We start from the raw sequence: 11,507 nt of genomic DNA, 5'->3' as shown, positions 1-11,507 counted from the left end.
CAGGGCTGGAGGGACAAAGCAGGGCATGGAGGAAGTCCCTCTCCCACAGCTCGGGGAGCCTTCAGGGCACCTTCTGTGATGGTAACTTCAGTAGCAGAGATTTCTCCCAACAGCCCTGGGGCAGCAGAATGACTCACGAAGGCAGAAGGCAGCGGAAGCCAGGAAGGTGTAGGCAGATCAGTCACAGGGTAAGAAGGCTGTGGGAATGCACCTTGCCCAGACTTACAGGCAGCAAATGCAAATGGCTACGCGTCCTGCTGCTGGCTTGGAGCTCCATCCCCAAAGGTGCCCCAAAGCCACGCCTCCCGAGGGCTGAATGCAGTGGGGAGGTAAGACGCCACAGCCGCTCCTGGGGGGAGTGCAGCCACAGCCACTCCTGGGGGTAGTGCAGCTCCTTCGCTGGCTGATGGGTCCGGGGCTCAGGAACACTTTGAGTCAAATAGATATTTGCACCCCTGTGTCCACAGTGGGCTCATTCACAGTGGCCATAACATGGACATGACCGGAGTGCCCACCGACGGATGAATGGATAAACCAAATGTGGTGCATACACACAAGGGAATAGTATTCAGCCACAAAAAGGGATTAAATTGTGATATTTGCTACAAAATATATGAATCTTGGAAACATTGTGCTAAGTGAAACAAGCCAGGCACAGAGGACGAATTTTGTATAGGAAAAGGCAAATTCATGGAGACAGAAAGTCGACTAAAGGTTACCAGGAGCAGAGAGGAGAGAGGAACGGGAGTTACTGTGTAATGGGCATACCATGTATATTAGGGATATGAAAAAGGTTTGGGTATAGATCGTAGTGATGACCTCATTATACTGTAAACGTATTTAATGCCACCGAATGCCACTTAACGGATGGTCAAAATGAATATTATATGTAGTTTACCACAATAAAAAAACAGCAAAAATGGGACCATACAATTAAAAAAAGTTTTTCTTTTTTTAGGGGGGGTTGTTTTGGGTCGTTTGGTTTTTTGGTTTTGTTTTTTTCCTTTCGCTCAAGCATTCCCTGACCAGCTCTGCCAGACTTTCCTGGACCGCGTGGCCATCTGGGATGGCTCCCCTCCTGATTCCTTTCCACCCAGTCAATTCCCCCGGAGACATCTCTATGCTCCTTCCACCTCAGCCTGGCATCAGCTTCTCGAAGGTCCGGGATTCACACCCAGCATGAATGATCGCATCCACCCACCGGCAAGGCCCCTCCCTGGGACTCCCAGAAGAATCACCAAGACATATGGAGCCACGGCAGGCTCACGCACTTCCAAAAGCTTTTATTAAATTCAATTTTCCAAAAGCTCAGATACTTGAAACAATTTCGCAAGGACCCTGAATTTTCGCGTGGCTGTTTTTGGCTACGGTAAAAACACACTCACACACCAGAGTGGCCCTGCTCGCTCTAAGATCTCTGACGATGGGTGGACTGTTAGAAAAGGCACTGACCAGGGAGGGGTGGGGCCTGTCTGTCCTCAGGCCGCCAGTTCAGCCATGGCCCTGTCCAAGGGGTCCACAGACCAGTAATTGTCATCCCAGCCGAGGAACCAGCCCACGAAGGAGGGAGGCTCAAAGCCTTGCTTCACGACGGTGATGGGGGTCCGCCTGTCGCGATTAGCTGGGTCCGTCTCGATGTAACGCTTAGCTGTAGATAGACACGTTCAGGAAAAGGAAACCCCAGAAATCCTTAGTGCCTCCTTCACCAGGGAGAGGTGCTTCAGGGCAGGGACTGCCTACAATGGCTTCTGGTCTTACCGTCTCCAATGCCCAGTCCCTGCACTAGACACCCCCATCCCTTAAGGGCAATGACCCCACATGGCTCCTCCACCACCCTGCCCGAGAGCACTGGAAGGGACGGGGTCACAGTTCAACTTCCTACTTCCCGAAGTTTATATCATTTCTCATTCTTGCTCTCCCCTATTGGGAGATAGTAAAGGACCAGCTTGAGGGTTCCACCTCCCAAATCAGATCCGGTCAGCTACCAGGGATCCGGTCAGGAACCCCCAGCCCCACGCGGGAGGCTGTTTCCACCACACCACAGGACACAGACCCACAGGTACACTTGGTCCTCACCAGAGCTCAACGCTTCCGTCTTCTCCTCTTCTTGAGAATCCTTTCCAACCCAGACAAAGACCTGGAGCGAGATGTGAAACCAGATGGGTGTGAGGGTCCCGGCCACAGGGGGAGGGTCCAGGGGCTGGACGCAGGAAAAGCCCGCAGCTGACAGAACCCACAGACCAGAACTAGAAGGATGTGGAACCGTGTCTGCACACGGGTGACCTCCCAGCATGCTTTGTGGGCCTACCCACCCTTACATGTTGGTCTGCAACGTCTTTTTAGGCAAGGTGAATTACCAGCTTACATTAGCATCTGGAGTTCCCAGTTCTCTTGAGAACTTGGGCAATCTGGCAACCACAGGCCATCACCTCCGTGTGAATAAAGCTGAGAGGCAGCCCCCTCACTTCAGGCACTCGCTTGGTCCCTGTTTGCCTCACGCTGCAGCAGCCTGTGCCCCGACCCATCCCAGCCCCTCACTCACATGCACTGCTAACCAGATGCACCGGGCACTGAGTTTGAGACCCCTCCCTGAAGCACATGAATGACGCTCCGTAGGCATGGATTTGCTCGGCAAGTGAGTGGACAAACACACGCTCACAGCCAATATGCCCCACGTCTGCTACGGGCCATTTCTGTGTGTCAGGGCCGCATAGGTCTAAGGCTTGGAAAAATATAAGTTTCGGGTTTGAAGACAAGTTTTGTCATACACACATTTTTATGCTTATCTAACATCTTTTAAAGAGCGCCTGTCATTGATACGCTGCTATTAGATGATAAAACACCAGACTTGACTTCTCTCACTTATCTGCAGACGCGCTCCCTGCTAAACGGGAAGCCCCTCACGGCAGGTTTTAGGGCTACCCTGCTCATCACAGGGTTCCAGCACCGCTCCTGGAAGACAGCGGAGGGTGGGACGTGCTGGCTGAGCGAGTGAATAAGCAGAAGAATGAGCAGATCACGTAGCCAGGGCAGCAACTGCTGACGGGAGCTGGATGGCTCAAGCTCTGAACATTCTGGCACTGATCTTCCAACTGGGCATCCCGAGAAGCAGACGTAGTGGGGAGACGTACGCCTTTGGGGCTGCCATCTGTTTAACTCTGACAACTCGGACAGGCAGGGTTACGGAATGCCATCTCCCAGGAGAATGCAAGGCCCATGAGCGCGGCAGAATGCCTGCTGCAGGCACTGCTCTACCCCCCGCCTGGCACGAAGCAGGTGCTCAGTTAATGTTGGTCGACTGAACAAACGGCTCCATCCCCTGCCGGTCCTACACAAGAGTCTTCCCTAGGATGAAGCAGAGAGCTCAGGAGCCCTCTAAAACAGAAGGAGATGCACTTCGAAACTTCCAGGGGACACTCTGTGGACAGTTTACGCCTGCATGCTAGGTGCTAAGTTCAAGTTTCTTTATAAGTAGATTTAAAGTCAGAGTTCACAATCCACTCAGGCCTGGGAGAGAGTGCCGGTCACCTGATTTGCATTTATAGGGTACCATGCAGTTTGTAGATCTCGTCTACATCTCATCTTATTGAATTAAGCAAGATAGGTACTATTGCTCCCATTTTGCAGAGGAGGAAATGGAGGCCCAGAAGGGGGAAGGGACTCACTGCAGCACAGGGACCTTTCCAGTAACACCTGGCAACTGATCTTACAGCTGGAAGTCTAGCACCTCCCACTCCCTCAGCCCAGACAGCCGACACTTGCTGTCCTCTGCCCACCTGGTCCCAGATGTCCAGGAGCATGACGTCATCTGTGGCCAGGTCTTCCTGCATGAGCTCTCCAGGAACCTCTTCGATCTGGGAAGAAACAGAAGGGGTTAATGAAAGCGCTCCAGCCCCTAGTTGAGGCGTTCCCTGCCTTGGCGGGGTTCACTGGGTTTGCTCCAGCTGGCAGGGGGTCCTCCCTCCTCCATGAGGAGCCCTCAAGGGCTTCTCCCTGCCCTACTGCTGAGGCAGAGACCTCCACGGGGGCTCACCACAAAACGTCCGATCTTGTTGGAGCAGGCAAAGAGGCGAGGAGGGTGGGCGTCCATCTTCTTGTCCTTCAGCCGCGGGGACGTGCGGTAGGCGGCCTTCCCGCCCAGGGCCTCCCAGAAGCTGTCTGTGAGGGGAGGCCCCAGCAGTTGGCCACCTGACACCACCTCCCCCCAGCACCACTCATCAGACCCCATGGTAACCCTGCCCTGGAACAACCCACTGCTCTCAATCCCCCTCCACCTTAAAATCCCAGGGAATCAGAGAGGGACGGGCCTGAGGGAATCTGAAGGTGATGAAACAGAGACCAGAGAGCTGACTTGGCAGTAAACACACAGCCAGGACTACCTCTGGCTTCTGAATGACGACAGCACTGCAGGATGGGGATAATTATCCCTGCTCAACAAATGGGGTGACAGGGGCTCAGAGAGGGTAAGCAACTCACCCAACATCACACAGCTAGTAAGTGGTCAAGCCAGGGTACAAATCCTATCTGACTCCAACCCCACCCCCCTGATTCTTTCCACTACACCTGCTCTATCCACGTGCGGCTACTTAAGTTAATTAAAATTAAATACAATTAAACATTCAGTTCCTCGTTCTCATTAATTCCCAGCAGCCATATTTCAAGTGCTCAGTAGCCACATGTGACTAGTGGCTACCATATTGGACCTGGGCAGGTATGAACATGTCCAGCCTCTCAGAAAGTTCCACGGGACAGCTATAGACTGAGCTGCTCCTCCCCATTTCTACTGAGCATCAGGCAGGGAGGAATGGGCTCACAACAAGAGCAGAGAGACTGAGGGCTGGCATAAAGAAGACGTTCCCACCTATGTTCTGGAAACACAGCAGGCTTGTGACAATTCTGTCCGTGGAGCTTCTGAAGATTAGGCGGGACTGCCGCCCCCCCGTGAGGCTACCACTCCTGCCTGTCTTTCAAGGCTTCCTAGCAAGCACGAGCTCCTCCAGCAGCCTTCTCTGAATGCCCCAGTCCACACTGAGCTCTCCTTTCTCTTAGCTCTTGAAGCCCTCCCTCTCACTGACCACGGCCCTCATTTGAATCCAGCCTGCTTTTCTTGAACACACGTTTGGGGACAGGCACTAGAAGGCACGAGGACCTGGAGCCCCTCACGCAGAAAGAAGGAAGGGAACCTAAGAGCCGCAGTCCACCAAGGAGCAGCGGGCCCGTCTGCCCCCAGCGCCTACCTGGCTCGCTGCCTTCTGCCACCTGCACAGGTTGGGCCTGCAGCACCCTGAGCAGCTCCTGGGCGCCCGTCTTCTCTGCCTCGCTGGCCCCTGTGCCCACCCACAGGTAGGCAGCCGAGGGAGTTTTCAGGACAAAGGCATCATTGGAGTTCAGCGCACCAGCCTTAGGAATTATCTGGGAAAACAGCGCTCGATTAATCAGAAACCAGACAAAAAGTCCTCAGCCCCCTCCTTACCACTCAGGAGATCCTGCAGCAGGACCAGCTCTTAGGTAGAGACTTGGAAGAGCACCCCCATCACAGCTGAGGGCACAGATTTCGGACAATGAGGGGTTTCGTTGATTCCCATGATTCACTAGTGGGCTGTGGCTCAACATGGTCATTCTAGAATTCTGGGCTACATTAACAGAAGTTGAGTGCCCAAAACGAAGGAGATGATAGTCCCATTCTCCCCTAGGCTGCTCTGACCATCCTGCAGGATTATGTTCAGGTCTGCACCTTCCACCATGAAAGGGATAGTAGCCATGTGGAATATAATCAGGAAGTGTCCAGATGGTGAAGAATGGACTACCTGTTAGGTAATGAACTTCCCATCATGGAAGGTATGCAAGGGGCACCAGGCATCCTTGAGACAAGAGGAAGTCTAAGACATACAATTCTGCTTGCAGGGCCAGGGAAGTTACAAAAAGCTGCTTCGTAACTCCTGACCCAGCTGCCCCCTCCCCTAACCAGTCTGGTGCCCAGACATCCGCCCACCGAGCGTGAGAGGTTTCAAGCAGGCCAACCCCTCCTGGGGTCCGGGGCCTGGGCCTTACCTCAACGGCTCTGGTGGCCCCCGAGCTGCTAGCCCGGACCTGGAAGAGGCGGGTACTGGCAGGGGCCGTCTGCCCGCCCTCACGGGAAGTGCCGCCCTTGTAGACGATCATCGGTTTCCCGCCGAACAGGCTCATGAGGTGCGCGGGCTCCTTGCCTTGGACCACACGGCTCTGGCAAGTGACAGCAGAGCGAGTCAGGAGAGCGGGGCTGGTGGCAGCAGGCTCAGCCCCACCCCAGCCAGCACGGCCTAGGCCCGCCCTCCAAACCAGGCCAGCACGCCAGTGTCTGCACGAGCTGTGGAGCGTGACCCCACGGCACACGGGAGCTGGCGGGGAAACGGGGCGTTCCCGAAAAGCTGGAGACAGCGCCACTGCCTCACATCCCCCGGGCACTGCCTCGGCAGCTCTCCCCTCCCATGAGGACCTGCCTTGCTGACCCTGAGTCTAGTCCAAGAACCAAGAGAACCCATGTTTGCAAATATTCCCTTAAATAGAAACACACGGATTGTTTGGGGACATTCTTCCAGAACAGTGACGTCAGCCCAGGGCATGAAAGACGGCAGAGTGGCGAGAATAGGGCTTTCTAGATATGAAGAGACTCCCTCTTGCACAGCAGAGGAACCTCTTAAACCCATAAATCCCTTCACATCACATTTACCATTGAGCGGTATCCCCTTGTTCTCAGGGTTAAGGTCAACATCCTCACCAAGGCTTCTGGGTGGTCTGGCCCCTCTGAGCACCCCTTTAGACTTCTCTCTTGGCACTTGGTCCCTTGTTCTAGTGCTCAATGACCCCTCCCACCTCAGGGCCTTTGCATATACTCTTCCTTCTGCCTGAAATGTGTCTCCCCAACTCCTACTCACCCGTTAGGTCCCAGCAGAAAAGTACCTTCGTAAGGAGGTCCTTGTCTAATCCAGGCAGATCTTACCTGGGATCTATATGTCCTTACACTTAACACGTATATAAAAGGAGACTATTATGGGCCAGGCATGGCTCTAAATGCTTTACTAATATTAACTCTCCATCTACACAGCAATCCTGGGGCACAGAGGGGATAGCTGGAGAATACACAGGCACAGAGAGGCTAAGCGACTTAACCATGGTCTCCACAGGTGAGACAGGATTCAATTCCCAGCAGGCCGGCTCTGCATCTGCCCTCTCCCTGTGCCTCTCCTGCTACTCTCTCCATGTTGCAGTGTGCGATCACCCATCTATTTGCCTGAATGTCTGCTGAACATCTTTCTCTCCCTCAGACTATAAACCACATGAGCGCAGGGGTGTGACTATGTGTTCAGAGCTGCAGACGGTGTCAGGCATGTGGGAGCCCTGCCTAAATGTTTGTGGGATGGGTGGATGGACAGTCAGATAGAGGAGTGACCCAATGGACGAGGTGCAGGGTGGGGCACAGTGGGGCACTGGGCTGGCCTCACCTGGACAGGGGACCCTCCGAGCTCCTCATCCAGCTGGGCGGTCAGGATAGCAGATGCAGCGACCTCATCCTGTGTAGACTGGGCACCCTGCCTGGAAGAGGAAGCGATACTCGGCACCGAGGTTTGCACAGAACCCAGAGCGTCTCCTTGGCCCTGGTCCTTGAGAAACCCACAGGTCTCCAGATTACAGGCAATGAAACTGAGAGGGAAAGGGATTCTCTCAAGAGTAGCCAGTGCCAGGAACCAAACCCACATGCCACATCCCCGGCTCAGCACCCAGCCTTATTCTGAGATCTGAGCAAAACCAATGGTCTCCCTTATGCTAAATGTGCCCTGCGGGGGGCCAGCTGGCTCATCCCAAGCTGGGTAGCCATGAGGGAAGGTGCCCCGAGATGCCAAGATGGAGAAAGGTGGCCAGGACATTTCTCACGGGCGAGAGGCAGGTCAGAGAACAAGTGGGACACGAGCCCCTTCGCAGGAAAAGACACCAGTGCTTAGCCTCACGTGAACCTGCCCAGAGCAGTGTGGGCAGATGTCCACCGAAAGACCCACGGTGCTTGCCCTGAGAGGGGAGATTTGGCCGGGGCTTTGCTTTCCGCCCCACATCTCCCTATACTGTCCACATTTCCCATAACAAATGCATGTTATCCGTAGAAGCAAACAAAATCTGACAAATCAAGGTGCTGATGCAGCCGCTGTTTTTAAAAAATGCCACCTTCTGTGTTTTGTACCACGTGCATGCACTACCTAGTCAGAAAAAAATTCTTTGAAGCTGCTTTTCAAAGTCTGACGTTGTCACATAGAGAGGCATTCTCCCAAATAACTGACCGGCACTCTTCCAAAGTACCAAGGTCGTCAAAGAAGACTGAGGAGCTGTCACGGATTAGGACACGGTGATTCATCACTAAGGAGGCATGGTAACTAAGCGTCATGGGGGGTCCTGGGTTAGATCCTAGGCTGGAAAGAGGACATGAGTGGGGCAACTGGTGAAATCCAAGTAAGGTCTACGGGTTGGTAAATAGTATTGCATCCAATGTTAATTTCCTGGTTTTGATCATTGTACTCTGGTTACGTAAGATACGCACAGACAGGGAGATGTGTAACAGGTACATGGAAACTGTAGCATTTTTGCAACTTTCCAGGAAGCCTCAAGTTATTTCAAAACAAAAAGTTTCAAGAGGAAGACATCTAACTGTCATCAGAAAGTTTTGAGACGACATAGTAAGAGCAGTACAAGTTAAAAATATACTGAGATACTGTCTTATAAACAATAGGGCTAACAAACATCCAAAAGTTTGACAACAGAGTCCACCAGGGAAGCTATGGGGAAACAAGACACTCGCTCTTGCTGTTGGAAACACAAAATGCTACCAAGCCCATCTAGGGAAACTGGGCACCATCTGTCAAAATGACAAGTGCATTTAGTCTTTGACCCAGCAATCCCACTTCTGGGAACTTACCCTACAGACATTTCTCTACACGTTCAAAATGATATTTGCTTAAAGGTTACTAATCATAGCAATGCTTGTAATAGCAAAAGACTGGAATCAATCCAAGTATGCATTACAGGGGATTTGTTAAACAAGCAACAGTGTAGTCACACAGAATACTGTGCAGCTATAAAAGAAAAAAAACAAGGAAGTACCCCATGTACTGACACGGGGCGATCTCCAGGAAGTACTAAGTGAAAAGAGCCAAGTGCAGGACCATATGCACGGTACGCCATCCTTCGAAGGACAGGGAAGGAAGTGAACTAGGAATATGGTCATATTTGCATGAAAAATGACGGGAAGAATATATAAAAAAAAGAATGAAAGCCGTTACTCACGGAGGGGTGGGGATTGGAGAATGGGGTGAAGGGGGATGGGGCGGGAACAAGATTTCTCAACACTTTTTTATTCTGTATTGATTTTTGAATATTGTGAATGCATTACCCATTTTAAAGGAAATAAAATAATTTTTAATTAGAAAACACGTGGGAGGAGAATGCCTGTAGGTACAGTACTCGGTGTGGAATTATGGGAGGGATTTTCTGCTTGCTTCTTGTCCCTATTTACTGCCTCTCCTACAACGGACACGTCGCATTTTTGGAAGAATGGTTTAAAAGCTGTTTCGAGGGGCACCTGGGTGGCACTGCAGTTAAGCATCTGCCTGTGGCTCAGGGCGTGATCCCGGCGTTATGGGATGGAGCCCCACATCAGGCTCCTCTGCTAGGAGCCTGCTTCTTCTTCTCCCACTCCCCCTGCTTGTGTTCCCTCTCTCGCTGGCTGTCTCTATCTCTGTCAAATAAATAAATAAAATCTTTAAAAAAAATAAAAAAATAAAAAAATAAAAGCTGTTTCGAGAAATAAGACAAGTGGCGTTGCCCCGTAGATAGGAGCCCTCCCTCACAGTGTAGCTGGCCGTTCCACTGCTGGCCTCCCAGCCCCATGCCATGCTCAGGGCCCAGGCGGAGCCCCCCACATCCCTGCAGCACAGGACCCCCAGCCTCACCAGTTGTAGATGATCTGTCCCTGACGGCTGCCGTGACGGTAGTTGTACAGAATGATGTAACTGTCCCCGCCGTAGAACTGCCCGTACGTAGAGGGGTCCACGGGCACTTTGTTGGAGCCTTCGATTCTCCAGATCTGCCAGGACAAGGCCAGGTTCAGACCCCGTGCGGGGCCCCCCCACCCCCTAAATCAGGCCAGCGGGGAAACCGCGGTGCAGTGGGTTAGGGTTACACAACAGGACGAGCTTTTTATACGTGGCTTCACTTGGGCTCAGGCTGGACCTAAAGAATTTGCCCCAATCACTGAGCCACTAGGACTCAAACCCCGGATCCTTGTGTGATACCCCCAGGCCACCCCGTAGTTCGTCCTGAGTGGTCAGCACAGGCACAGGGAGCCGCACAGAGGTATTTAGAACGTGCTTCAGCGAGGGCAACACAGTGAGCGTCTACCTCCAAGTGTCCAAGTGTCGTGAGGCTCAGGTGAATTTACTCTTGAAAATCTAGCACAGTGCCTGGCACAGGGTGACCGCCGTGTACTGGCAGCCACTCTCATTATTAGAATTATGATTGAGGCGATTACTAATGATACACTTATCTGTATCGTTAGTGAGTTATCTGGATTTTACAGATCACCTCCAGAAGCAGGAGCATCCCTAGGTGACCTCAGAATGACCCTGCCGGCAGGCCTCCTTGAAGAGCTCTGGTGAGTTTCCCCCAAGCGGTCATAAGGTCCTGCAGCGCCACCTGGTGGTGCCGCGGAGACACTGCACACTCCAATACCAAGAATCTCGGACCTTGAAAATTCTAGGTGAGGGAGTGGGATTAAACCCCATTTTACAGGTGAGAAGAGTGAGGCTCAGAGAGGTCACTCAGCCAGGTTGCCAGAGCTCTTTCCACCTGCACTACCCTGGACATTTCCCCTTAATCCTTCCCTCCCACTGAAATAGTGAATGAACGAACAAGTGATAATCATACCAACGACAAAAGCAAGAATAAATAAAAATGAACACTTCTGGCTGATCCTATCCTGCAGAATGGAAACAAACAAGCAGACTCTACTTCATAAACACCTCCGAACCCCAGCCGCCACCTCTCCATCTTCACCGTGACCTTGCTGGGGGCCAGGTTGTCTCCTGTTGCCTACGCTACTACACCAATTTCCTCATGGGGTCTTAACCTTCGTTTTCCTGCCTCTAATCCATTTTCACAGCAAGTTTCAAAAGCACAGAACTGAACTTGTTGCATGTCTGCTTTTAAAGCAAGAAAAAGAAAAAACCCTCACTTGCACCCACCAGTTACAGGATCAAGGCCACAGCCTCGGACATGGCATTCAAGGTCCTTCCTTGAGGATGCGGTCAGCCCCAGGCTCTTGGGACAGTTCCCTGCCTGGAATACCCACCATTCTTCCTCCCTGGCAGCAAACTTTGACTCATCCTCTGAGGCCCAACTGAAGGGTCCCCACCTCTGTGAAGACTGCCCCAACCACTCTGTCCCTTTTGTCCTTTCTCGGTTCCCATCATCTGTGTGCTCGCCTC

General features: G+C 52.4%; 1 protein-coding gene across 3 annotated transcripts in view; it reads right to left on the bottom strand.

Moving 5' to 3' along the window:
• Positions 1-1,247: 1,247 nt before the first annotated feature.
• Positions 1,248-11,507, bottom strand: part of GSN (gelsolin) — a 41,762-nt gene continuing 31,502 nt past the window's right edge. For all 3 annotated transcript variants that reach the window (XM_034664440.1, XM_011220669.3, XM_034664439.1), the window contains 8 exons: positions 9,975-10,108; positions 7,482-7,572; positions 6,052-6,222; positions 5,238-5,412; positions 4,034-4,158; positions 3,777-3,854; positions 2,077-2,137; positions 1,248-1,648 (listed from right to left, as the gene is read on the bottom strand). In XM_034664440.1, coding sequence (XP_034520331.1) covers positions 1,479-1,648; positions 2,077-2,137; positions 3,777-3,854; positions 4,034-4,158; positions 5,238-5,412; positions 6,052-6,222; positions 7,482-7,572; positions 9,975-10,108 — 1,005 coding nt within the window. In that variant the 3' untranslated portion in view covers positions 1,248-1,478. The remainder of the gene's footprint in view (positions 1,649-2,076; positions 2,138-3,776; positions 3,855-4,033; positions 4,159-5,237; positions 5,413-6,051; positions 6,223-7,481; positions 7,573-9,974; positions 10,109-11,507) is intronic.

The sequence above is a fragment of the Ailuropoda melanoleuca genome, chromosome 7 (assembly GCF_002007445.2).
Source record: "Ailuropoda melanoleuca isolate Jingjing chromosome 7, ASM200744v2, whole genome shotgun sequence".
Taxonomy (NCBI): Eukaryota; Metazoa; Chordata; class Mammalia; order Carnivora; family Ursidae; genus Ailuropoda; species Ailuropoda melanoleuca.
Note: the sequence above shows the minus strand (reverse complement) of the source record. Positions and strands in the feature narration are given on the sequence as shown.